This window comes from Dipodomys spectabilis, unplaced genomic scaffold, assembly GCF_019054845.1.
Source record: "Dipodomys spectabilis isolate Male_0828 unplaced genomic scaffold, ASM1905484v1 ptg000018l, whole genome shotgun sequence".
NCBI lineage: Eukaryota > Metazoa > Chordata > Mammalia > Rodentia > Heteromyidae > Dipodomys > Dipodomys spectabilis.
Genome location: NW_024870695.1, coordinates 11,760,440 through 11,783,410, shown reverse-complemented (window position 1 = coordinate 11,783,410; position 22,971 = coordinate 11,760,440). Strand labels below are relative to the sequence as shown.

General features: G+C 41.6%; 4 protein-coding genes across 5 annotated transcripts; all 4 read right to left on the bottom strand.

Annotated features, from left to right (window-relative positions):
* Positions 1 to 1,986: 1,986 nt before the first annotated feature.
* Positions 1,987 to 2,688, bottom strand: LOC122103608 (keratin-associated protein 4-12-like). Its single transcript, XM_042674216.1, has 2 exons — positions 2,462 to 2,688; positions 1,987 to 2,419 (listed from the first exon to the last, which is right to left on the bottom strand). The coding sequence occupies exons 1-2, from the start codon at positions 2,686 to 2,688 to the stop codon at positions 1,987 to 1,989; spliced, it is 660 nt and encodes a 219-aa protein (XP_042530150.1).
* A 6,094-nt stretch (positions 2,689 to 8,782) lies between these two features.
* Positions 8,783 to 9,379, bottom strand: LOC122103607 (keratin-associated protein 4-7-like). Its single transcript, XM_042674215.1, has 2 exons — positions 9,243 to 9,379; positions 8,783 to 9,194 (listed from the first exon to the last, which is right to left on the bottom strand). Exons 1-2 carry the CDS (start codon positions 9,377 to 9,379, stop codon positions 8,783 to 8,785), a joined length of 549 nt encoding a protein of 182 aa, XP_042530149.1.
* A 5,856-nt stretch (positions 9,380 to 15,235) lies between these two features.
* Positions 15,236 to 15,553, bottom strand: LOC122103606 (keratin-associated protein 4-3-like). Its single transcript, XM_042674214.1, has one exon. It carries the CDS (start codon positions 15,551 to 15,553, stop codon positions 15,236 to 15,238), a length of 318 nt encoding a protein of 105 aa, XP_042530148.1.
* A 6,880-nt stretch (positions 15,554 to 22,433) lies between these two features.
* LOC122102624 (keratin-associated protein 4-1-like) lies at positions 22,434 to 22,964 on the bottom strand. 2 transcript variants are annotated; one of them, XM_042673387.1, is made up of 2 exons: positions 22,912 to 22,964; positions 22,434 to 22,848 (listed from the first exon to the last, which is right to left on the bottom strand). In XM_042673387.1, exons 1-2 carry the CDS (start codon positions 22,962 to 22,964, stop codon positions 22,434 to 22,436), a joined length of 468 nt encoding a protein of 155 aa, XP_042529321.1. The 2 variants fall into 2 exon arrangements, with proteins under 2 accessions (XP_042529321.1, XP_042529314.1); XM_042673380.1 differs by having other exon boundaries at positions 22,434 to 22,964.
* Positions 22,965 to 22,971: the final 7 nt, after the last annotated feature.

The window sequence follows — 22,971 nt, the reverse complement described above, 5'->3', positions numbered from 1 at the left end:
CAGTGTGGATATAGTAACCTTGAGTTCAGAACTCTCAGTAAAAGACCCAGATGACTCCACTAGGCAATTGTCCTAAATGACCAGAAAGCCTACCCAGTAACAGTTCATATCTCTATACATTATGGCCATGACCCGAATCATTTCCCAGGTGGCCAGGATGGACAGTACATATATCTAGTAAAGGACTTTTTACTTTAAAGGTCCTCATCACTAAGCTAGTGTGAGCACCACAGGCAGGTGGCTGATAAGTTCACTTAGTCAATTCCCTAGTTACTTGTTGTCAGGCACAGGTGACACTTCCTCTAGAGATAGCTACCCTATATACATTTTTCCTTCCTGTGCTGGGAAGCCCACAGGTGCTCAGTCAGTGAAAAGGTCCAGACCACCACCACCACTACCCCTTACCCCCAGACAAAAACAGCTTTGGTCCTATTCATTTTCTAGAGCTCACTGTTGGTCAAATGAAATATAGTCTTGGAGACTGCATTTCTTCTCAGCTGTTTCTAATACTCATGTTTCTCTTTGTTTTGGTAGCACAGAGCACTTCCTTATAAATGACCTGTACAAGAATCCCTTGCAGCCGGGTGCTGGTGGCTCATGCCTATAATAATCCTAGCTACTCAGGAGACTGAGATCTGAGGATTGTGGTTCAAAGCCAGCTGGCACAAAACAGTCTGTGAGACTCTTATCTCCAATTAACTACCAGAAGACCAGAAGTGGAGCTGTGGCTCAAAGTGGTAGAGCATTAGGCTTGAGTGAAAGAGCTCAGGGATAGTACCCAGGATCCAAACCTCATGACCAACAAAAACAAACAAAAGAGAATCCCTTGCTCCAAGGGGCACAAATCCAACTTATTCTACACAAGTTAGCAGGCCAACCCCTTATTCTGAGTTTTCTGTTACACGCACAGGTTTGTATCTCCTTCCACACAGCCTCCTATAGATCAGAGCACAATTTGTACACTCCTTTCCAGAAACTTCTCCACCAACAGTGTTGTGGCATACTTTGTGTAAACACTGTACCCTTTAGCCTGAGGCAGATGGTGTTGACCATTGATCTCAAACTCTAGATATATTCATATGCCAACACACATGTACACATAAACAAAAAGACTGAAGACAATAAGTCTGGCAACAAACGTTCAAAAATCTGAAAGGGCATATAGCGAGATATTCTGAAGATTGAGAAGCCAATGGACAGCAAACCCTGGGGCTGACCGTTCACCATCCCAACCATCCACATTGCATTAGAAAATGTGTGACAGGGAAATGTCACTAAGGTTGCAAATATGGTGACTTAGTCTGAGAGTCCTCTACAGAGACCCCACAAAAGGTTTGAGAGAGTACTTTCTTTCCTTAGGGAATGAGGCCAAGAAGACCTGTAGGGAAGCTGGGGAATGAACCAAGGTGGGAGGGGAGTGGTACAGCGTGACACAATTCCCCTGAGAGGGCAGATGGAGTCTAATCTGACTGAGGACCTTCTGGTCAATGGAATGACACAGGTCTACAGAAGGAGGAGCAAGCTGGAGCAGCTCGCTTTCACCCAGCTCCCTTTCACCGATCGAACTGTGTGGCTAGGGGCTGAATCCTCATGCCCATTGCTTGGCCTTCACCTGATGAGATTGCTCAGCAAGAGAGGACCAGGTGCTGACACTGTGAAGCTGTCTTCCTGTATGGTGTGCTAAGAGACCAAGGCCTGATGCACCAAACCCTTGATTTTGGTCTTTTTTTTTATCATTTAAGGATGTAAGGCAAACGCTAACAGGTATGAACAATAATTCCAGAAAGGAAAAAAAAAAACAAGGAGACATTATGCCTTTATAACTGGAGGCATGTAAGACTCCGATTTATTTAAGATGGAGGAGTGACAGCATTTGAGAAAACACAACAGAGAACAAATATTCCCATGAGAGGAACATTCCGCTCACAGAAGGTCTCCATTGACAATGTTGGCTACTGAAGACCTGGAGGGTACAGGTTTGAGCCCTCAGCAGCAAGATCCACTACAGCAGCTGGGCTGGCAGCAGCTGGGCTGGCAACAAGGCCTGCAGCAGCTAGAAATGCAGCAGCTGGGGCGGCAGCAGCTGGTGGTGCAGCAGCTGGGCCGGCAGCAGCTTGAAATGCAGCAGCTGGGGCGGCAGCAGCTGGTGGTGCAGCATTGGGGCCTGCAACAGCTTGAAATGCAGCAGCTGGGGCGGCAGCAGCTGGTGGTGCAGCAGCTGGGCCGGCAGCAGCTTGAAATGCAGCAGCTGGGGCGGCAGCAGCTGGAGCCACAGCAGCTGGAGCTAGTACAGCTGGGGCGGCAGCAGCTGGGGCGGCAGCAGGGCTGGCAGCACACAGACTGGCAGCAGGGCCTGCAGCAGCTGGACACGCAGCAGCTGGGGCGGCAGCAGCTGGGCTGGCAACAAGGCCTGCAGCAGCTGGAAATGCAGCAGGTAGGGCGGCAGCAGGGCTGGCAGCACACAGACTGGCAGCAGGGCCTGCAGCAGCTGGAAATGCAGCAGGTAGGGCGGCAGCAGCTGGGGCGGCAGCTGGGCTGGCAGCACACAGACTGGCAGCAGGGCCTGCAGCAGCTGGACACGCAGCAGCTGGGGCGGCAGCAGCTGGAGGTGCAGCACTGGGGCCTGCAGCAGCTGGGCTGGCAGCAGCCCTCCTCAGAGCAGGTGGAGCCACAACAGGAGTTGACCATGGTGTCGGAGGATGGAGGTTCTGAGTTAGTGTTCAAGGAGATGTGGCTGGAAAGTTTGGAAGTCTCTCTGACCCTGATGCCCTTTTATACCCTGCTAAGGGTCAGCTGTCATTACCTATGGCATTCTTTCCTTGTTATTGTTTGTGTTAATAAATAGGTGCTTATCAAATTATCCAAGTCTCTTTTCCTGGTTAAATTTTGAAGTCAAATGGAAAGCATTTCCTTTTTCCTGATGTTTTAGGATTTGTCATCTCGTAGGGAACCATCTCCTAAGTGAATTTCTTGGTTTTGTGCCCAAAGGAGAGCTGTCACCTGGGCATTCTGTGCTGCTACATGTTTGCTTCAGTTCTGTACATTGAATATCCTTACTTAATCATTATCCATGTAGGCTTATAATTGTTTGTGGTGACCCAAGAGGAAAGCTGTATTTGAGTCTGATGGCTCATTCCTAATGGGTCAGATGGGCATGGGAATATGAAGGAGAAAGACCATGAGACTGGAAAGCCATTAGGACATGTGCCTTCCTCCTCTGTGAATCATGACTTTTTGTAGAAAGGCTGGAACTATGGAATGGCTTTGTGGTGAAAAATTAACAATATAATATTGATGTCCTTAGTTTGTTCACCAGGAGCAAATCTATGAAACTCATTTGGTGGAGATGTGTTGCAGAACTCTCCTATCCCATAAAACTCAAGAACCTCAATTCTATACTACGGTTTCTTTACCTCCTGTCTTTGGTATGCTGTCTTTCTGGCTTTAACAGGATAGACCAACTGGCTTTAACAGGCTAGACCAACTCATGACTCATGCCCTTTTTCCAAGATTTTTTTCTTTGCCAACTTAAGTTAGGTCACCCACTGTGGTTGTCTCCTATTCTAATTTCCACCTGGACTTCCTGTTCTCTGTTGGGTTCCTGAATGCACTAAATTCTCATACTTCATCATTCAAGAGAGTAATTGCACCTTGCTCTGCTTTATACCATTTTGGGTGAAGAAAGAGAGATGGAAATCAGATATCTGGATTAAAAGAAATGCATCTCAAATGTGTGAAGAAGGGACATAGTAAAGTATTCTAGGATGCACATATCTCCATTCAAGTTTCTATGTGATTAGTATTTCTAACTTTCACTCCATCAGTTGGTCCCCTGTGGCTCAAGAAATAGAGACTTGTAAGAATATGATGACATCACTGAATTTCTTAATTGAGACCATTTAAAAACCAAGCCCACTGCAATATTTCAATCCATTACCTTGTTCAGCAAGCAGTTGGCTTATATTCTATTCATAGTCTTGTGCTTGTTAATTTGGTGAACATAAAGGATTTAAACAACTTTATGTCCTAAGTGGGAATATTTATCACTTGAATTTGGTACATAAAGTGGGCAAAAAAATATTAAGAAAGTTTCTCTATAAGTTTTTGAATATTAAGAAATCTTAAGAATAGTAGGAGAAAAACAAAGGAGAGGGTAACAATGTTCAACAAGAAATGTACTCATTACCTTACTTGTGTAACTGTAACCCCTCTGTACAGCATCTTTACAATAAAATAAAATTTTAAAAAAGAAATTCCTTTCTGGGGTTGGAGGCATGGTTCAGTTGGTAAAGCACCAGCCAATGAGTAAAAATGTCAGATACTGAGTTTGATTCTTGATCTTGTGGCGGGGGGGGGGGGGGGGGGAGAGAGAAAAAAAGAAGTCATTTTTCTCACAGTAAAAAGCATAGTAACTTCTCATTTCAGCACAAGGTATAGACAATCACAACCCCTAAGCTGGCAATGGTCACAGCTGGCTGAACAGTAGACTCACCTGGGAAGAGTTAAAAAACTATCAGTGCCTGGCTCCTGCCCAGAACAATTTTGATTCAGCTGATCTAAGCAAGTCCTGAGAGTCACAAGTTTTTATAGTTCCTGATTGTATCAATGGCCGTAAGATTATAAGGCCATTTCCCAATATTTCCATGGGACATGCATCTTCAATTGAGAGACAAAGTAATACATCATCAAATTTTAATTGACGTTATCTAAACAATTGAGAAAACAATCCTGAATTGACTCTTAACTTTAAGCACTGTAGACTGGAACACTGACAGTCCAGTTTACCCTTTTGGATCATTCTAATAGCAAAGCCAACCGATCCTTTATAGATAAAATTGGGCCGGTAGGGAATGAAGCAATAAGAGATTGCTGTAAGAAAGCACTTTAGCTTTTAAACGAGGAAAATGAAAACTAAGAGAGAAAGCACTCTGTTTCTTATTAAATCATACCTGTGATCTAGCAACATAAACTCTAGAATAGAATATTAAAATCTAGGCTAGACACATTGATGGTGGGACAGCTATTTGAACTCTACCTTTTATAGAGTGGTTGTGGTACAATACAATTTTTTGTTGTGATTCTTTTTCCTCTTTTACACTTTTATTTTTTGTCTTTTTAGAATATCATGAGCAAACATTAAGGAAGTCAGATGGGAGTGGGCACAATTACATTTGCATAGACCCAGCTAGGAAATGGCTATGTCTGCCAGTTAGCCTAAATACAGTGACACGGCATGCCAACATGATCTTTCTTATCAGGTGTCACTTATTATTATGTTAGTGTGAGCTACCATTCTTATAAATCTCAGCCATATAATATAAAATGAATTAGTATTATACTGTATTAGTTACAATATCACAATGTGAGCAGAGATACCTACAGTACTCATGTCTGGCAGGAACTGTAACATGTTTTCAGTTCAATTATGTTACTTTATACTAAACAAAAACTAAGCTCCATTTCCATATCTGCAAATAGAAATTGAGCGGTGTTACCAGTTATGAATTACAGCAATATTTAAAGTAAATTGAATTTCTCCTTGTTCTTAAACTATCTCTAGTCATTGCTTAATCTAATATTGGTTTGTAAATCTTGATTTTCATTTCAATTAACCAAAATTCCTTAAAACTTTCTGCTATCATGTAAAAAAGCATGTGGTAAAAAATAATAAGTATATATAGTATACATTTGTAATATAATAGATATTAAGCAATTACCCAAAGCCCATATCTAAGAAGAAATTTTTTTCATCTGCATGTATTTTCTGGACCACATCTCCACTATTCCAACTTTTCTGGGGTTTCTTTCTGGTCCCAGGCCTTGAATTCTGGGCCTAGACACTATCCCTGAGCTCCTTTTGCTCAAGGCTAGCACTCTACCACTTGAGCTCAGCACCACTTCTGGATTTTTCTGTGACTAACTGGAGATAAAAGGCATATGGAATTTCCTGCCCAGGCCAGCTTTGAATTGCAATCCTCAGATCTCAGCCTCCTGAGTCGCTAGAATTACAGGTGTGAGCCACTGACACATGGCCTCTTTTTTTTTAAATGGATATACTGAGGTTTTAATTCAGAACCTTATGCTTCCTCATCTTGATTGTTCAGCTAGATTTCTATCATTTTGAGCCACGTTTTTAGACTAGTTCTTTGCTAGTTAATCTGGAGACAATCTCATGAACATCTTATCCCAAATTGGCCTCAAACCTCAACCCTTGCTATTCTGCCTGGGATGGCCTCAAACTAAGACACTCCAGATTTCAGTCTCCTGAGTAGCTATAATTACAGATGCATGCCACCAGCACATGGCTATTATTCCTAGTGTGAAAGTAGTTCTTAAATTGCTTTTTTAAATGCCACCTTATACCACCTTGACACACATGTATAAACAACAAGTGGATCCTACAATACATGTATGAATTTTATAAAAACAGACTTTCACTCTATGTATTTTGGGTCATTAGGTTTTTGCTATGCGTTGTATACTAGCTGGGACAGGCAGCTTCTAGTGGCCCCCAGATAGTTCCACTCTGGTATTCATGAGCTGCATAATTTCCTATGCTTAATAACTTACTCCCACCCAATAGAATGTGGCAGCATTTGGTGACAAAAGACTGTGACATCTCTACTGCTAGTCAACTCTATCTTTCAGGCCCCCTCTCCCTCTTTCACTGGCTCTGATGGATCTTACTGTTGGGTAGGAGACATCCATGAGGCTAGAGTATGATATCTTCTACCCAGCCCATGCGTTTGGTCAGTCAAAATTACCTAAGCAGGTTGTGTAGGGACTGTCTGTGGGCTGGATGTCTCTTGGTCTATGTAACTTGTCTGGTAAAGCCATTTGCAAGAGTCATTTGCATGCTAAGAGTTCTGAACCCTAATGGTCTCCCCATCCTGAAGCTATGGTGAATGTACAATGCAGGTGTACATTAAGAGGCACAACATTTCCTCAGCTCACAGAGCTCACCTGCCCTACTACCTAGGCAATTGTCCTCACCTACAGGTGCCTGAATGTGTCTGGCCTCTCTGTAGCCTCTTTTCTTCCCTGGGTGGTCACAGATAGAGATAACTCAGTAGTCTAAAGACCTACTTTACCTCTAAGAGTGGGAGAGCTATTAGTCTTACTCAACTCTAGAGCATCCCAAGGTGTTCAAGTGGAATTCACTAAAACTGCATTTTGGCGTGGCTGCTTTTACTATTCTAAGTTGCTTCCTGTGCATTTCATTATTGTTATTACCCTTTCTCTCTGGTCCCAGTGTAAAGTTCTGTTCCAACTGAATCCAACTTAGTACAAACATCTTAGGATGGCAACCTAGTAAACTTCAATATTTCCTCTTCAAGATGTCCAGGTAGTAGCCCCTTAAATACAATCTCAGATGCCATGAGAATTGTTCCCTCATCCTAAGACAGTGATGTGAAAGAAAGCATTACAGCCAAGTGCTGGTAGCTCACACCTGTAATTCTATTTATTTGGGAGGCTGAGGTCTAAGGATCATAGTTCAAAGCAGCCCAGTCAGGAAAGACCATGAAACTCTTATCTCTAACAAACTATTCGGAAAAGGCCAGAAGTAGTGCTCTGACACAGTGGTAGAACACTAGCCTTGAGCAAAAAGAAGCTCAGAAACAGCACAAAGGCCCCAAGTTCAAGCCCCAGGACTGGTTTGCATGCATGCATGCATGAACATGCACGCGTATACACACACACACACACACACACACACACACACACACACACACACGTGTTGAAGGGCAGTGACAGAGACTAGGAAAATAGTTACACTAATCTGTGCTCCTCTAAGGTCTATTAGGCATGGGAGTATAAGTATTTTCTTTTTTTTTTTGGGGGGGGGTCCAGTCGTGGGTCCTGAACTCTTGGCCTGGGCGCTGTCCCTCAGCTCTTCAGCTCAAGGCTAGTGCTCTACCACTTGAGCCACAGCGCCACTTCCGGCTTTTTTTCTTTGTGCTTAAGTGGTGCTGAGGAATCGAACCCAGGGCCTCAGGCATGCAAGGCAAGGGCTCTACCACTGAGCCACTTTCCCAGCAGCATGGGAGTATAAGAACAAACAGTTTCTTTGGCAGATAATCTCTGAACGCACTGCAGGGACTATAGGAATGATTCTAAGTATGGAGGAAACCCTACAGAATGACAATGAATAGAACATCACTGCCAGCCACCGGAGGGTGTTTGCAATCAATGAGAAGCGAGTTACAGAAGACTTCCTCAGCTCCCTTTCATTGGCTGAAATCTATTCCTAGACACTTACTGTGCAGAGCTAGATCTTCAGCCACAGAAAGTTCTCAGAAACGGCACTAAGATGCTCGCTTTCAGAAACCCTCTTCATCTTTGGAATGAGGACACCTGAGGAGAAATAGCTGACACACATAAAATTGCCTGCTACGATCCTCTCCCTCTTTAGAGATGGACTGCCAAAAGAGTTGGCAGTTAAAGATATTCAAGAAGAAAAAACATGAGACATCATGCCTTTGTATTTGTATGTATGCAAAAGTCAGGTTTATTTAAGATGCAGGAATTACAGCATTTCAGAAAACAAATGTTCCCATGAGTGAGGGGGAGGGGGAAAGGGGGACGTGAGAGTGGGCAGATTTCAGAGAAAATTCAAATTCTTGTGTGTTCTAGAGAGACATAGTAACCTTAGCAGTGAAGAGGAAGTAGATTGACAGGCCCACATGAACCCCAGTGAGAGCTGTCCTCTGTGATCCAGCTCACTGGTGGTGTTCATCGAAACGTTGGCTGCTGAGGACCAGGAGGGTAAAGGTCAGAGTAATCAACAGCAAGATCCACTGCAGCAGCTGGGGCGGCAGCAGGGCTGGCAGCACACAGACTGGCAGCAGGGCCTGCAGCAGCTGGAGATGCAGCAGCTGGGGCGGCAGCAGCTGGGCTGGCAACAAGGCCTGCAGCAGCTGGAAATGCAGCAGGTAGGGCGGCAGCAGCTGGGGCGGCAGCAGGGCTGGCAGCACACGGACTGGCAGGAAGGCCTGCAGCAGCTGGAGATGCAGCAGCTGGGCTGGCAGCAGCTGGAGATGCAACAGCTGGGGCGGCAGCAGCTGGAGCCACAGCAGCTGGAGCTAGTACAGCAGGTAGGGCGGCAGCAGCTGGGGCGGCAGCAGGGCTGGCAGCACACAGACTGGCAGCAGGGCCTGCAGCAGCTGGAGACGCAGCAGCTGGGGCGGCAGCAGCTGGAGGTGCAGCAGCTGGGGCGGCAGCTGGGCTGGCAGCACACAGACTGGCAGCAGGGCCTGCAGCAGCTGGACACACAGCAGCTGGGACGGCAGCAGCTAGAGGTACAGCACTGGGTCCTGCAGCAGCTGGGCTGGCAGCAGCCCTCCTCAGAGCAGGTGGAGCCACAACAGGAGTTGACCATGGTGTCAGAGGATGGGATTCTGAGTAGGGTTTCTAGAGGGTGATTTGAAAAGTATGGAATAGTCTTCGCCCCCATCCGATGCTCTTTTATACCTGGCTAAGGATCTGCTGTCATCACCTGTAGCATTCTTTCCTTGTTATTGTTTGTGTTAAAAAACATGTAAGTGGCGATTAAATTAGACAAGATCGTTTTCCTGGTTGAATTTTTACACTGAATGCAAAACACAGTTTCCTTTTCCTGATGTGTTAAGATTCATCCATCAGCTCTTCCTGATACACCTTGCATGTATCATTCTTGCTCTTGCATCTTTAAAGAGAGCTGTCTCATGATATTTATCTCTTGGGACTATATGTTTCACTTTGCATAATAAATCTTGTCTGTCCTTGGGTAATAATGATTCTCATAGACCCATGGGTTTTTTTTTCTGGAGACTTAGAAAGATAATGCTGTCAGCCCATATTTCAGGGGTCTATCTCCCATGGTAAAGAAGTTTTTGAATGTCAAACACAGACCACTTACATGAGAACAGAAAGACCACTGAAACAAGAACCCTTCCCCCCCACACACCCCCCCCCCCCCCCGTGCCACCGTGTAATTTAGGAGCCATTTTTAGAATTTATCATGGTAAATACAGAACAATTTTGAGGAAGAGTGCCAAGTCCTGAACTTTTGATGTTTCTCTTCCCTTGGACACAAACTTCCAAAACTCATTTTTAGGGCCTCTGGCAAAAATTGGCTGCCAAGTTCAGCTACACTATGATAGTTAGTTCTTTGATCTTTCTTACTCTGTTGGACTTATTTTTCTTCTTTCTTTGACTTCTTGTCTTTCTAGCTGCACCAGGTCCTAGCAACTCATCTCCTTTGCCTTATGGATTGACTTGCCCACATCAAATTACTCTCTTACCCTAGCTCATATTGTGTTTTTCTCTCTTACTCTAGCTCATATTGTGTTGTGTTGCTTGGCTGGGACCTTTATATTCCCTATTCTTTTATTTGAATTGTTCATTAAAATTCACTCTCTAGTTCTTTGTTTTCCTTCAAACAAGAGACAGAAGATTGATCACAGAAAACAGATTTCTAGATCAATGGACATCTGCTTAAGTGGGTGATTTGTTTTTCATTGTGAAATGTAGTAAGAGTTTAAAAAAATGCCTAATTCAATGACTAGCTGAAAACTTGTCACAGAATGAGGAATGTCACCAGTCTACAAGTTGGAATGTATTTCTTAAAACCTGGATTCACAGCAACATAGAGATTTCACTTGTATTTGTTGTAGTTTCTCCACTTTCATCTCTGATTTTATTTAATTGAATCATTTCCATTCTGCTTTTAGTAAGATTGGCTAAGGGTTTATCAAAGAACCAACTTTTTCTTTCATTGATTTTTTTGTATAGTTTTTTAGTATCTATTTCATTGGCTTCTATCCTAACTTTTATTATTTCATTCCATCCGCTTGTTTGGGGGTTTAGCTAGTTCTTGGTTTTCAAGGGATTTGAGGTTCATCATTAGTGTATTCATTTGAGACCTCTAATTCCAGTCAGAAGGACCATTATCAAGAATATGAGCAACAACACATGCTAGAGAGGATATTGGAGAAAATGGCCTCTACTAATACTGTTGGTGGGAATATAAATTAGTGTAACTATATGGAAGTCAGCATGGAGACTTCTTGATGAATTAAAAATAGAACACCCTGTGATCAAGCAATATTAAACTGGATACAAAACACAATTTCCTTTTCCTGATATGTTAGGATTCATCCATCAGCTCTTCCTGAATCATCTCACATGTATCATTCTTGCTCTTGCATCTTCAAAGAGAATTGTCCCATGAAACTTTGTGTCGTGGGACTACATGCTTCAGTTTGCACAATAAATCATGTCTGCCCTTGGGTAATATTGATTCTCATAGACTCATGTTTTGGGGGAGTATTTAATTGAAAGAATGTAAGTCAGACTATAATAGTGACACCTGCATGCCCATGTTCATTGCAGCACTATTTACAATAGCCAGGTTATGGAAACAGCCCAGATGTCCTAAAACTAATGAATGGATCAAGAAAATATGGTGGTCTATACATTACATACACATACATATATCATTTTTATTCATCCAACAGAACTAATGAACAGATATCATTTGCAAAGAAATGAATGAATCTGCTAAATATTATATTGAGTGAATTGAGACAAAGGGCACATAGGTTCTTGAATATATAGATGTTAGACCTAAAATATAAATATATGGGTATACACATACAGGTATGTGTGTGTATATTTATATATACACATATACATATATATACATGATGAAACTAAAATCCTGTATACATCATTGTGAAATTCCATAATATATCTCCTCTGAATAATTAATACACAGTTTAACAAAATGAATACCAGGAAGCAGAAATATTTCATATCTGGAGGAAATTGGGAGCTAATGGGAAGGGGATAATGAATAGAAAGAGGAATCATGGGTGAAGACAATCATATTATTTGAGGTAAACACCTGAAAATGAGACTAGGATACTTTGTGATACTTTGGGGGATGGGATACATTGGGATCTCTGATCCAAGACGCATTGTATATATAAAACAGGCATGTTAAATTGAAAGAAAGAAAGAAATAGAGAGAGAGAGAGGGAAAGAGGAAAAGAGGAAAGGAGGAAGAAGGAAGAAACAAAGCAAGGAAGGAAACAAGGAAGAAAGGAAACAAGGAAGGAAGGAAAGAACTGGGTGTCATTGGTTCACACCTGTAATCCTACCCTCTCAGAAGGCTTCCATCTAAGAACTGCAGTTCAAAGGCAGTCTGGGCAACCAAATCCATGATATCCTTATCTCCAATTAACCAAATAACTAGCAAAAAAGATCCAGAGGTGGAGACATGGCTCAAGTAGTAGAGCCAAGCTATGAGCAAAGAAGTCAAGCAAAAAATGTGTGATCCTTAAATGCTGAAACAAGGATACAGGATGACCCATTGTAACAGTGAAATGTACAAGACACCATATAGAAAACGAACTTTACAACTTGAGGGGGGAGGTAGGGGGGAGGGATAGTAGGAGAAAAACAAAGGAGTAGGTAACAATGCTCCATAGGAAATGTACTCATTACCTTACTCATATAACTGTAACCCCTCTGTACACTATTTTTACAATAAAAAATTAAAAATGTGAGACCCCCAAAAAATGTGAGGTCCCAAGTTCAAGCCCATCTCAGCACCAAAAAAAGACTCTAAAATAGAGGAGGGAAAGCCTGACTTTGTACCATGTTCATACATGTCACTTTTAGCTCTAGGGTTGTCTTGGGGGCAGTGATTCCTGCTCTCTGAGGACAGCTATTGACCTCTCATCTTTGGCATTCTTACTATAAAATATGTTCATCAAAGTATTTGGAGATCATTGGCCAGGTGTGGTGTTCCACATCTGGAATCTCAGCCAGGCTAGTGACTTTTTTTTCCTGTGAAGAAGCATTTTAATTTGATACTATCCCATTAGTCAATCTCTGTTCTTAGTTGCTCAGCTTCACTTACAGAAGTCACTGCTAATGTGAATATGTTCTTTTGGGGGAGGAAGGAGGATACTATGAACTCTGGTATAGTTTGGATATTAACCACTAATCACATATTTTGTTTGCAGATATATTCTCCTATTCTGTAAGTTGTCTTTCATTTTGTTCTTATGTGTAGAAATTTCATAGTATATTCATACCTATTTTTTTGGTTGCCTGTGCAAAATTTGGTCAGATCCAAATGTCTTGCAGCTTTCAGTATTCTTTCTTACTTCTTTTTAATTTAACATTTAACTATAGAACACGGAGATTTTATATCCAAAATAATATTGTCAAGACCTGATATCATGACACTTTCTGCCTGTTTTCTTCTAGGAGTGTTGTAGGTTCAGATTTTGCACTTAAGTCTTTCATCAACTTTGAATTGTTTTCAGTATAGTTTAAGATAAGGTTCAAGTTTTATTCTTATATACATATATATCCATTTCCCCTCTACCTACCCCCCAAAATAGTGTCTTTTGGAGACTGTTATGTGATCTTGGCATTATGTGGTCTTGGCATCCTTGTCAATAGTAGTTGACAGGATGTCTGTGGTTTATTTCTATGTTTTTCTCTGTCTTTTCAAGGCTTGTATGTTCTTGAAGCTAAAATGAGTCTTATGTAGGCAATGTATCATTGGATTATGTTCATCTACTTAGCCTTAATCTCTCAATGACTTGTAGGTTGGTTGGTTGGTTGACTTTAGCCTTGTTTGCCTGTTTTTGTTTGTTGGTTTGTTTGTAGGCCCAGGCTATTTGAAACTCACCAAGTGGACCAGGTTAGCCTCAGGCTCACAATCCTCCTGTTTGAGCCTCCAAAATGATAGCATTACAGATGTGAGCCAGAACTTTTTTCTTTGTCTGTCATGAGGCTTGAACCAGGGACTGGAAGCTATTCCTGAGCTCTTTTGCTCAAGGCTAGAACTCTACCACTTTGAGTCACAACTCTGTTTCTGGTATTCTAGTTGCTAATTGGAGATAAGAATCTCATGAACTTTCCTACCCAGGCAAGCTTCGGACTGCAATCCTCAGATCTCAGCCTTCTGTGTAGCGAGGATTACAGGTGTGAGCCACCAGTGCCTGGGCTCAGCCATGACTTTTTACTGCAGAATGTAAGATATTTACAGCCAAGGTAAGGTAATAGTGAGTAGGTCAGACATGTTCTAGCCATTTTACCACTGTCCTGTTTCTGAACAGAATTGCTTACCTGACTTCAATGTATTATTGGCATACAGCAAAAGCTATATATGAATACTATATTTTTGTATGCTGACTTTGGTTCTTACTTCTTGATGGAATGTGTTTGTCAGTGCTAAAGGGTTTGTTGATGGTGTCAGTAGGGTTAACTCTACAGAATTTTGTCATCTGCAATCACATCATTTGCAAATAGGTAGTTTAATGTCCTCCTTTCTAATTCATATCCTTTTTGTTGCTCTTGCCTTATTGTTCTAACTAAGAATTCAATCACTGTACTGAAAAGGAGTAGTGGGAGTGGGCAATCTTGTCTTCTTCCTGATCTTAGAGGAAATGCTCTTGTTTCCTTATATCTAATTTATTCAGAACTGTTATGATAAAACGATGTTGAGCTTTATCAAAGGGTCTTTGAGTAATATTATTAAGATGGTCATATGAGTTTTATCTTTGATTTTTTTTAATATACTATGTTACATTTATTGGCTTATTTATATTTAGCCTTGTAATCCTGAAATAAAAAAAACTTGATTGTGTGTATGAAAATACTTCTTTTTAAAGCCATTTGTTTCCTATTTTCACTATAAGACTAAATTCAATGGTAAGTACCAGTTTAATTTTTCAGTTTTAAGGCCTTCTGATATCATGTCCTCCTGTGTCATGAAGAAAAAGAGACAGAAATATAAACACACTACTTCATTAATAAGAAATAATTAGTGAAAGATAAGAACTCCCAGGGTCTGAGAATTAAAGCTTTATTGGGAAACTTCAAGCAAATCCCTATCAAAATAGATGTCACAAACACACACACACACACACACACACACACACATTGGTAAGAAAAAAATCAATAAGTGAAATATTTTAATGCTTTTGCTTTTTATTCAGAGTTAGGAATTCTCAAACAACTCTGCATAATTTGGCCCTAAATTCTGATTCACTAGTAAGAGTGTTTCTAATTTTAAAAAAGAAAGACTAAATAACAATACAGAAAACAGACTTTTCTAGATCACTCAATGTGTCTGAAGTTCATACTATCGCAAAGTCTACATTTTCTGCCAAAAAGAGGTTCTCTCTGTGATGGCGGAAGGATGAGGGTTTAGACTGTCCACAGATCTAGATCAGCAGCAAGAACTACCACAGCAGCTAGGGCGGCAGCAGGGCTGGCAGCACACAGACTGGCAGCAGGGCCTGCAGCAGCTGGAGATGCAGCAGCTGGGGCGGCAGCAGCTGGAGGTACAGCACTGGGGCCTGCAGCAACTGGATATACAGCAGCTAGGGCGGCAGCAGCTGGGGCGGCAGCAGGGCTGGCAGCACAGAGACTGGCAGCAGGGCCTGCAGCAGCTGGATACACAGCAACTGGGCTGGCAACAGGTCTCCTGGCAGTGACCTTGGCCACAGTCTTGCTCAGAGCAGACGGAGCTACAAGAGTTGATCATGATGTTCAGGATGGCAGTTCTGAGTGGTTTCCAAATGAGTATATTTCTTGAATCTGGAAATCTTCTTGCTCAAGGTCCCTTATATATGCCTGCTGAAGGAGCTCTTCCTTATTATTGTTTATTCTAATAAGTAATTAATTGTTGTTAGGCAATTACGTTTTCCAAATTGAATGATAAACATTGCTCCTATTTCCTGATGAATGACATTCATGCTGAATCACTTCTAGTTTTATTCCTTTCTGTGCTTCATTTTGGTTCCGATGCTGGTTGGTTCCAATGTAAATGTGTTGACTCTCGACTCCATCTGATCTTTCCTTCTGAGTCACCTCAGCATTCTCTCCTTGTGAGCATTATCTAGGTCTAAAACTCTCCAGCTTCTTCTATTGAGCAGTATTCATGTGAAGATTGACATAATATTGGACCCATCTTTGGGTCATGCCGTGGCCACCATTTTTGTTGCATTCCTATGTACCAGAGACTTAATTGTCCAATCAGATATAATGAAATCTAAAAAGTAAAGAATCCTAGCACTGGAAGGCAAGGTTTGATCTATCAGCATGGCTCATTGTAATTTAAATACTCAAGAGGACAAAATTAGGAAAAGGTCCAGGACATAGAAATTATTCTTACCCTATTGCCTGGTTCTTGGTTTTATTGACAGATTTCCTCTTTTTCAAAGGCAAACATATTGGTTTGGAGACATGGTTCCAGTAGAACAATACCTCTCTAGCAATTGGTTAGCCCTATGTTTAAACCTCAATGCCACCAAAAGAAGATTTTCAAAAAAGAAAGAATGGCAAATGTAGATCATGGATGGACACCGATTTTTAGGAGTCACCATTGGAATTTGTAACTGCACCTATAGTATGGAAAAATTTATAGTTCTATTTAAAAAGCAGAATCTACAGTGTAGCTTCAATTACTTTTAAGGTGAATAGGAAAATATCAAAGCAGTACTAAGGTACTAATTAATTGCTAATAGTAATTACATCCGGTCAGTGGGATCATGGCAGCTTTTAATTTTTATCTTTGAGGTTGAGCTGGGGCATCTCAGGCCAGCCTAATGTGCAGGTAGTAGCACCAGGTCAATTGTATGGTTGAGATAGCAAAAAATGAGCTGGTAAACAACCATTGACCCGAATGCCCAGAGGGTCCTCCTTAATGCCACATCTCCGTGATCCAGCAGGGAATATATAACCAAGAACCACAAGGAAGAATTTTACCCTCATTTTGGGGTTAGGCCTCATACCCATTCTGACCAGCTTGTTAAGTTAAAATACTGGTTTCTAAATATTTTGAGTCTCCCTCCTGCCACAAAATGCTGACTCACAAACCCAAAAGACCACTGATATATTTCATGAGAGGGAATTCCACAAAGACAATGTTTTTCAACTGTTTAGTGCATAGGAAAGCAATGCCTCACAAGAGGCAAATGGGGCTTCCTGTGAACTAGAAGGGAGGGCTGTGGAGTTTTAGGCAGGAGGGCTATCTCCGAAGGTCTTTGAATGAGCCTAGACCTTCTTTCTTTTTTCTTTATTGCTTCTGTGGTAATTCCCATTTCAAGACTCTAAGAAGAGATGGCAAAAGTGAGCGTAGAGCTGCAGCTCAGGGATGGATGCAGTGATGCATATAAGCCTACAGAAATGGAGAAGGTCAATCTAGGAATCATTCGGCAAGAAAACAGGGGACCTGAATGCATATATGGGCCCTCTCTGACCAGTGCATTACAGCAGTAAGACCAGGTCTCCAACCTTTCCCTGAGAAGCAATCAGTATCTCATTGAGCTCTTCAATTTAACTTCAATCAGAAAAACTAGCTTTTAAATCACCTAGCATAGAGAATGGCAAGGAGACTCCATATTTGCTAGCTTTCTGGAACAAAGAGATGGCTTTAAATATGCAGGCAAGCTATCCCTCCTTCAATTGACTAACTCCCAGCCCTTGTCTCAGATCATGCAGAGGAAGCAATAATACCAAGTCCTGGAGGAATCTGACTGCACGTTCTCCTAGCTGTTACCCAGAATCAGGCTTCTAGCATGCATCTAAGAATTGGCAGAAGAGGTAATTAGTAAGACTTTCATCCCCTGCCCACCTCAATAAAACCAAGTCTCCATCTTCTCCTTGAAAGGAGTTAGACCACCCAGCAAGCACTCTTAACTTTTTATAGCACTCATCAAAGGGACTGCCTCTTAAATTCAAGAGTCCCCACGGACAACAGAGATCAAAGAAGCACTTTTCAACAGGCTTAGGTACATTGTCAATGGCTGCTCCCTCTAGTTCAGTGTAGAGCTAAGAAAACAACAACAACAACAAAACAAATCCCAGTTTCTCACTGAAAGGGCCTTAACTCCTGAATCTCTCAGGTGCTCCAGGTGCATCAGACATTTTATTACTCATTATTGTAGAACTGATGGACAATAATTGAAAGAACTTTGAGTTCCTAAAGAACAATGAATGGTACTTCCTACAATACCCCCCTCCCCAACACCAAGAACTAAAACTGGTCATGATTAACAAATCAAAGTACTAGAAATAACTAATATGATTTTTTTCTAAATCTTCCCATTTCCTTATGAACGGGGCAATGCCATTCTTTCTCATGGAAGCATAGAATTCCATTGTGTATATATACCACAATTTCTTGATCCATTCATCTATTGAGGAGTATCTGGGTTGGTTCCATATCTGCAATGAAAATCATATTGAGTGAAGTAAGCCAGACCCAAAGAAACATAGGCTCCATGGTTTCCCTCATTTGTAATAATTAGCATATGTCTAGGATGGTCCTAGAAGAGGATCACAATAGCTCAGCTGTGTACATATGACTATAGAAGATGGTGTTAAGCAAAATGAGCTCTAAGATACGGAAACAAGAGGTTTTTCTTTGTTGTTGTTTTTAATGTATTATGTGAAATTATTTATTTTTTCTTATTTTTTTTCTTTTTTTTCCCTATGGTTTATCCCTTGTTGTCACTGTATTTTATTTTGGTACCATGGGTATTGTATATATGTTTATCTGGATGAGGGAAGGTAAGGAGAACAACAAAATAGTGAGACAAAGGACAAGGGTAGAACCAATGCAACGAGATAACATGTTAGCAATGAACTTCACAACTTGGCGGAGGCCACTGGGGAGGAGAGAAAGTAGGAGAAAAATGAGGAAGGGCGCAACAATGTTTGACAAGACTCATTACCTTATATATGTAACTATAACCCCTCTGCACATCATCTTGACAATAAAATTAAATTTTAAAAACAAAACAAATAAAAATAACTAAAACTAAATTATGATAATGTTTTATCTTAAAAAATAGGTTTTATTTGGCCATCAATAGCATGGATCATAGGAGGAGAAAAGGTAAAAGCAGTAAGTAATGAATAATTGTCCCAACACTCAACATTCCCCAGGAGTATATAATGCTCTTAGAGATGAATCATTCTCAGAAGGAAAGTGAGTGGCGGATTCCACAGTCTGCTAAGTTCCATATCCTCAGGATCAAGGGAGAAGGGCGGATTGGGGAGTGAAAAATCCCCAATGACTCATAACTGGGCTCACAACAGAAGACACGTGTTTACAAACATGAGCTTTAAGTTAGTCAGAAATGTTCTTGGAAAGCCTTTTGGAGAATTGTAAAGCTGGAGTCCTGTAGGCAATAAATGGTGCTTAAGAGCCCCCATTTCTATTTCAGAAACCATAGACACTCCACACTACTTGTCCTTTAAGACTTTGGTAACATTACCTTCTCCAGCAATCTCTTCCAACACTCAGCCCAAACCGCCCCTCCTTTAAGTCACCCCGTCTAGCATCCTGGTACCATGCTTCTTTTATTTTATATTCTTGGAAGTGTTTCATCTTAGCTATTTTTCAGATACAATTAACAAATAAAATTGTGTGTACTTAAGGTATTTTGATATAGATCTACATTGTGAATTTTTTACACCAATCTGTATAATTAACAAATCTTTTGCCTCACATGATGACCCTTTTACAGAGGGAACATTTAAGGCGTACTGTTTTAGTAAATTTTGATTATACAATTCAATACTAATAACTGTGTTCTTATTGTTGTACATTAGATTTCCAAAACTTGTTCATCTTGAATAACTAAAGTTCTTTGATGAACATTTTCCCCATTCCTGTTACTACTATTCCTCGGCAGCTATCTGTTTACTCTCTGTTTCCTTCAGTGAGTTTGAGTTTGACTCTTTTGGATTGAGTGTAAGTGAGATCTTGTATAGAACCCTGTCTGGCTTATTTTATTTAACATATTGTTCCATAGATTGCTCCACATTTTCACAAATGTCAGGATTTCCTTCTCAAGGATGAAGACTATTCCCTATATTTTGGATGTGTGTATCCTCACGTGAAGACTGAGGATATGATTGTTGTATTCCATTACCACTCCATTCATGTCTGAACATGTTATGCTTGTGATCCCTTTGTTTCCCTTTTATTCTCTTCCCAACTAAAAGACTTTGCCCAGAGTTAGTCTGCAGCTCTTAAATCTGTGGATATGACTTTACAATGGAAGAGAACTGCTTGAAAATTCACTGTGTGATTAGCACGTTGTAGAGGTAACTTCAACCAGATCATGTTGAGTGAGTCCATATGTCATAGTTAGACACACCCGCAAACCTTATGTTTGGAACTTCAATGGAGCATGACTGGATGGATGTCACTCATGTGTCAGGCACCATAAAAATAGAACTCACCCAGTATTTCCAACTTACCTTGCATCACTTATCTTCCCATAGCTGACATGTCTTATCCATTACACACACTGACTTTCCCCGCTGCATCTGTGGCTTCAATCTGACATTCCAGAGCCCTTTCTCCTCAGAGGACCAACCACAGCAAGTCCCTATGAATTAATGAATGAAATAAGACTCTATGAATTAATCTTTACATCTAGCTTCTCCTAACCCTTGAAAGGATTGCAATGGTTTCTTGGTATCTTTTGAACAATAATTCTCCCGTATGAACATTTAGAGCCAAGAAATGTAGCTCAGTTGTAGAGCATTTTACCTACTGTGTACAAGGCTCTGATTTTAATACCACCAAAAAAAATAGTACAGACGTCACTAAGAGAAAGATTATAAGAATATGAACATTTAGCAGTCATTCAATCCTCTGATTTTACCTTGGCTTATGTTTTATGGGCTGTGTATACTCTCCTGAATTTTCAGACTTGATACATTTTATGTATGTGAACCAATTCATGGATATTGTTCTTCTTCCAGCAATACATTCCTCTTTTTCAGTAATATTCCAAACATACTACACCTGACATGTCTCCCTTTTAAATCTAAGGTTGTAGAGTGAATCATCCATAAGTCCAATGGACATACCAGGTGATCCATCATCTTATCCACTAAATAAGAAAGTTATTGTTAGTTAATATGTCTTCTTTTCTCCCTCCCTTCCATCCATCTCTCTCTCCTTCCTTTCCTTCCTTCAGGTTTGAACTCAGTGCGCTAGCTTATTAGGAAAGCATTCTACTATTTTAGCTATACTTCCCGACTCTTTTGCTTTGCTTTTGCTTTGGGTTTTGTTTTCAGATAAGATCTTAGGCCTGTTCCTGGGCTGGCCTCAGACCATGAGCCTCCTACCTTCACTTCCCAAATAGCTAGGATTACAGATGAGTACCACCATAGCTGGCTTTTTTTCCCCAATAAGTCTTACTCACATTTTGCCTGGACTAGCCTCAAACCATGACTCCTATTTCTGACTCTCAAGAAGCTAAGGATTCTAAGTATGCATCACCACATCCAGCCCTTTCTTTGTTTTTATAATTGGCATATAAAAGCTGTATATATTTATAGGACATCACCTGATGTTTTGATACATGCACCTCATACATATGTTCAAATCAGGGTAAGCATATTTACCTTCTCAAATAGTTATCATTTATTGATGTTGAAAACAGCCAACACCATTTCTTCTAGCTTTCTATATAGAATCTTATGTAAGATTCTATATATTTCAAAGCAATACATAGACACCTTACTGTACAATGGAACACCATAACTTATTTCTGTCATTTAAGGGTAACTTTATTATAAGCCAACCTTACCCCTTACTCTCCCCAGCTTCTGGTAACCACTTTTCTACTTTTTTTACTTCTATAAGATTAACTTTTTTAGATTCCACGTGTGAGTGATGTCATGCAGAACTTTTTTCTCTCTGTGCCTGGCTGATTCCACTTAACATCACCTATTCTAGCTCCATCCATGGTGCCACAAGTGACAGGATTTCATTCCTTTTTGTGGATGACTTGTGTTCCATTATGCATTACAACATTTTGTTTATCCACCCATCAGTTGGTGGATATTTAGTTTGATTCGGTTTCTCGGTTGATGCAAACTGGGCCATGATAAGCATAGGAACGTACTGGCAAAATCAACAGTCTAACAAAATCAGTATTCTAGCAAAATCAGCTTTTATCCTGGGTACAGAAACTTTTCTTCACCTTGAAAGAAATAGCATGAGAAAAGAAACTGACCATCAAACTGAAAATAAAAGAAAGAAAAGAAAATGCAAGAATTTCTGATGGCAAAGTAATATTTATTGAAGAATAATTAACACATAATCGAAAAGACAAAGAGGACAGTCACGGACTTGAGGGCTGAGAATGAGGGCATCGTGTATCTGTGGCCCGGTTGGGGACACTCATGGGACTGACGAGTGATGTCTAAATGTAGAGAGATGTCCTTCGGCAAAGCTCTTCCTCGTGTAGCAGGATAAGAAAGCTGGTGACCATTCAACACAGGGAAAAGTTGCTGTAGGTGACACTGTTGTAAGGATGACTGACTCTCGGGTTGGTCGTCAGATGGGAGGTTCAATGAGACCCACGACAGCCAGTGGGACAGCAAGTTGTACGTTAGCAGGTGGTCTGGCAGCAGCTGGGGCGGCAGCAGCTGGACACACCGCAGCTGGGGCGGTAGCAGGTGGTCTGGCAGCAGACTGGGCGGCAGCAGGTGGTCTGGCAGCAGACTGGGCGGCAGCAGCTGGACACACCACAGCTGGGGCGGCAGCAGGTGGTCTGGCAGCAGACTGGGCGGCAGCAGCTGGGGCGGCAGCAGGTGGTCTGGCAGCAGCTGGACACACCACAGCTGGGGCGGCAGCAGGTGGTCTGGCAGCAGACTGGGCGGCAGCAGCTGGGGCGGCAGCAGGTGGTCTGGCAGCAGCTGGGGCGGCAGCAGCTGGACACACCACAGCTGGGGCGGCAGCAGGTGGTCTGGCAGCAGGTGACTGGGCGGCAGCAGCTGGGGCGGCAGCAGGTGGTCTGGCAGCAGGTGGTCTGACCGCAGGTAGGACGACAGCAGCTAGAACCACCACAGCTGGGCTGGCAGCAGGTCTCCTGGCCACAGCCCTGCTCAGAGCAGGTGGAGCCACAACAGGAGTTGACCATGGTGTCT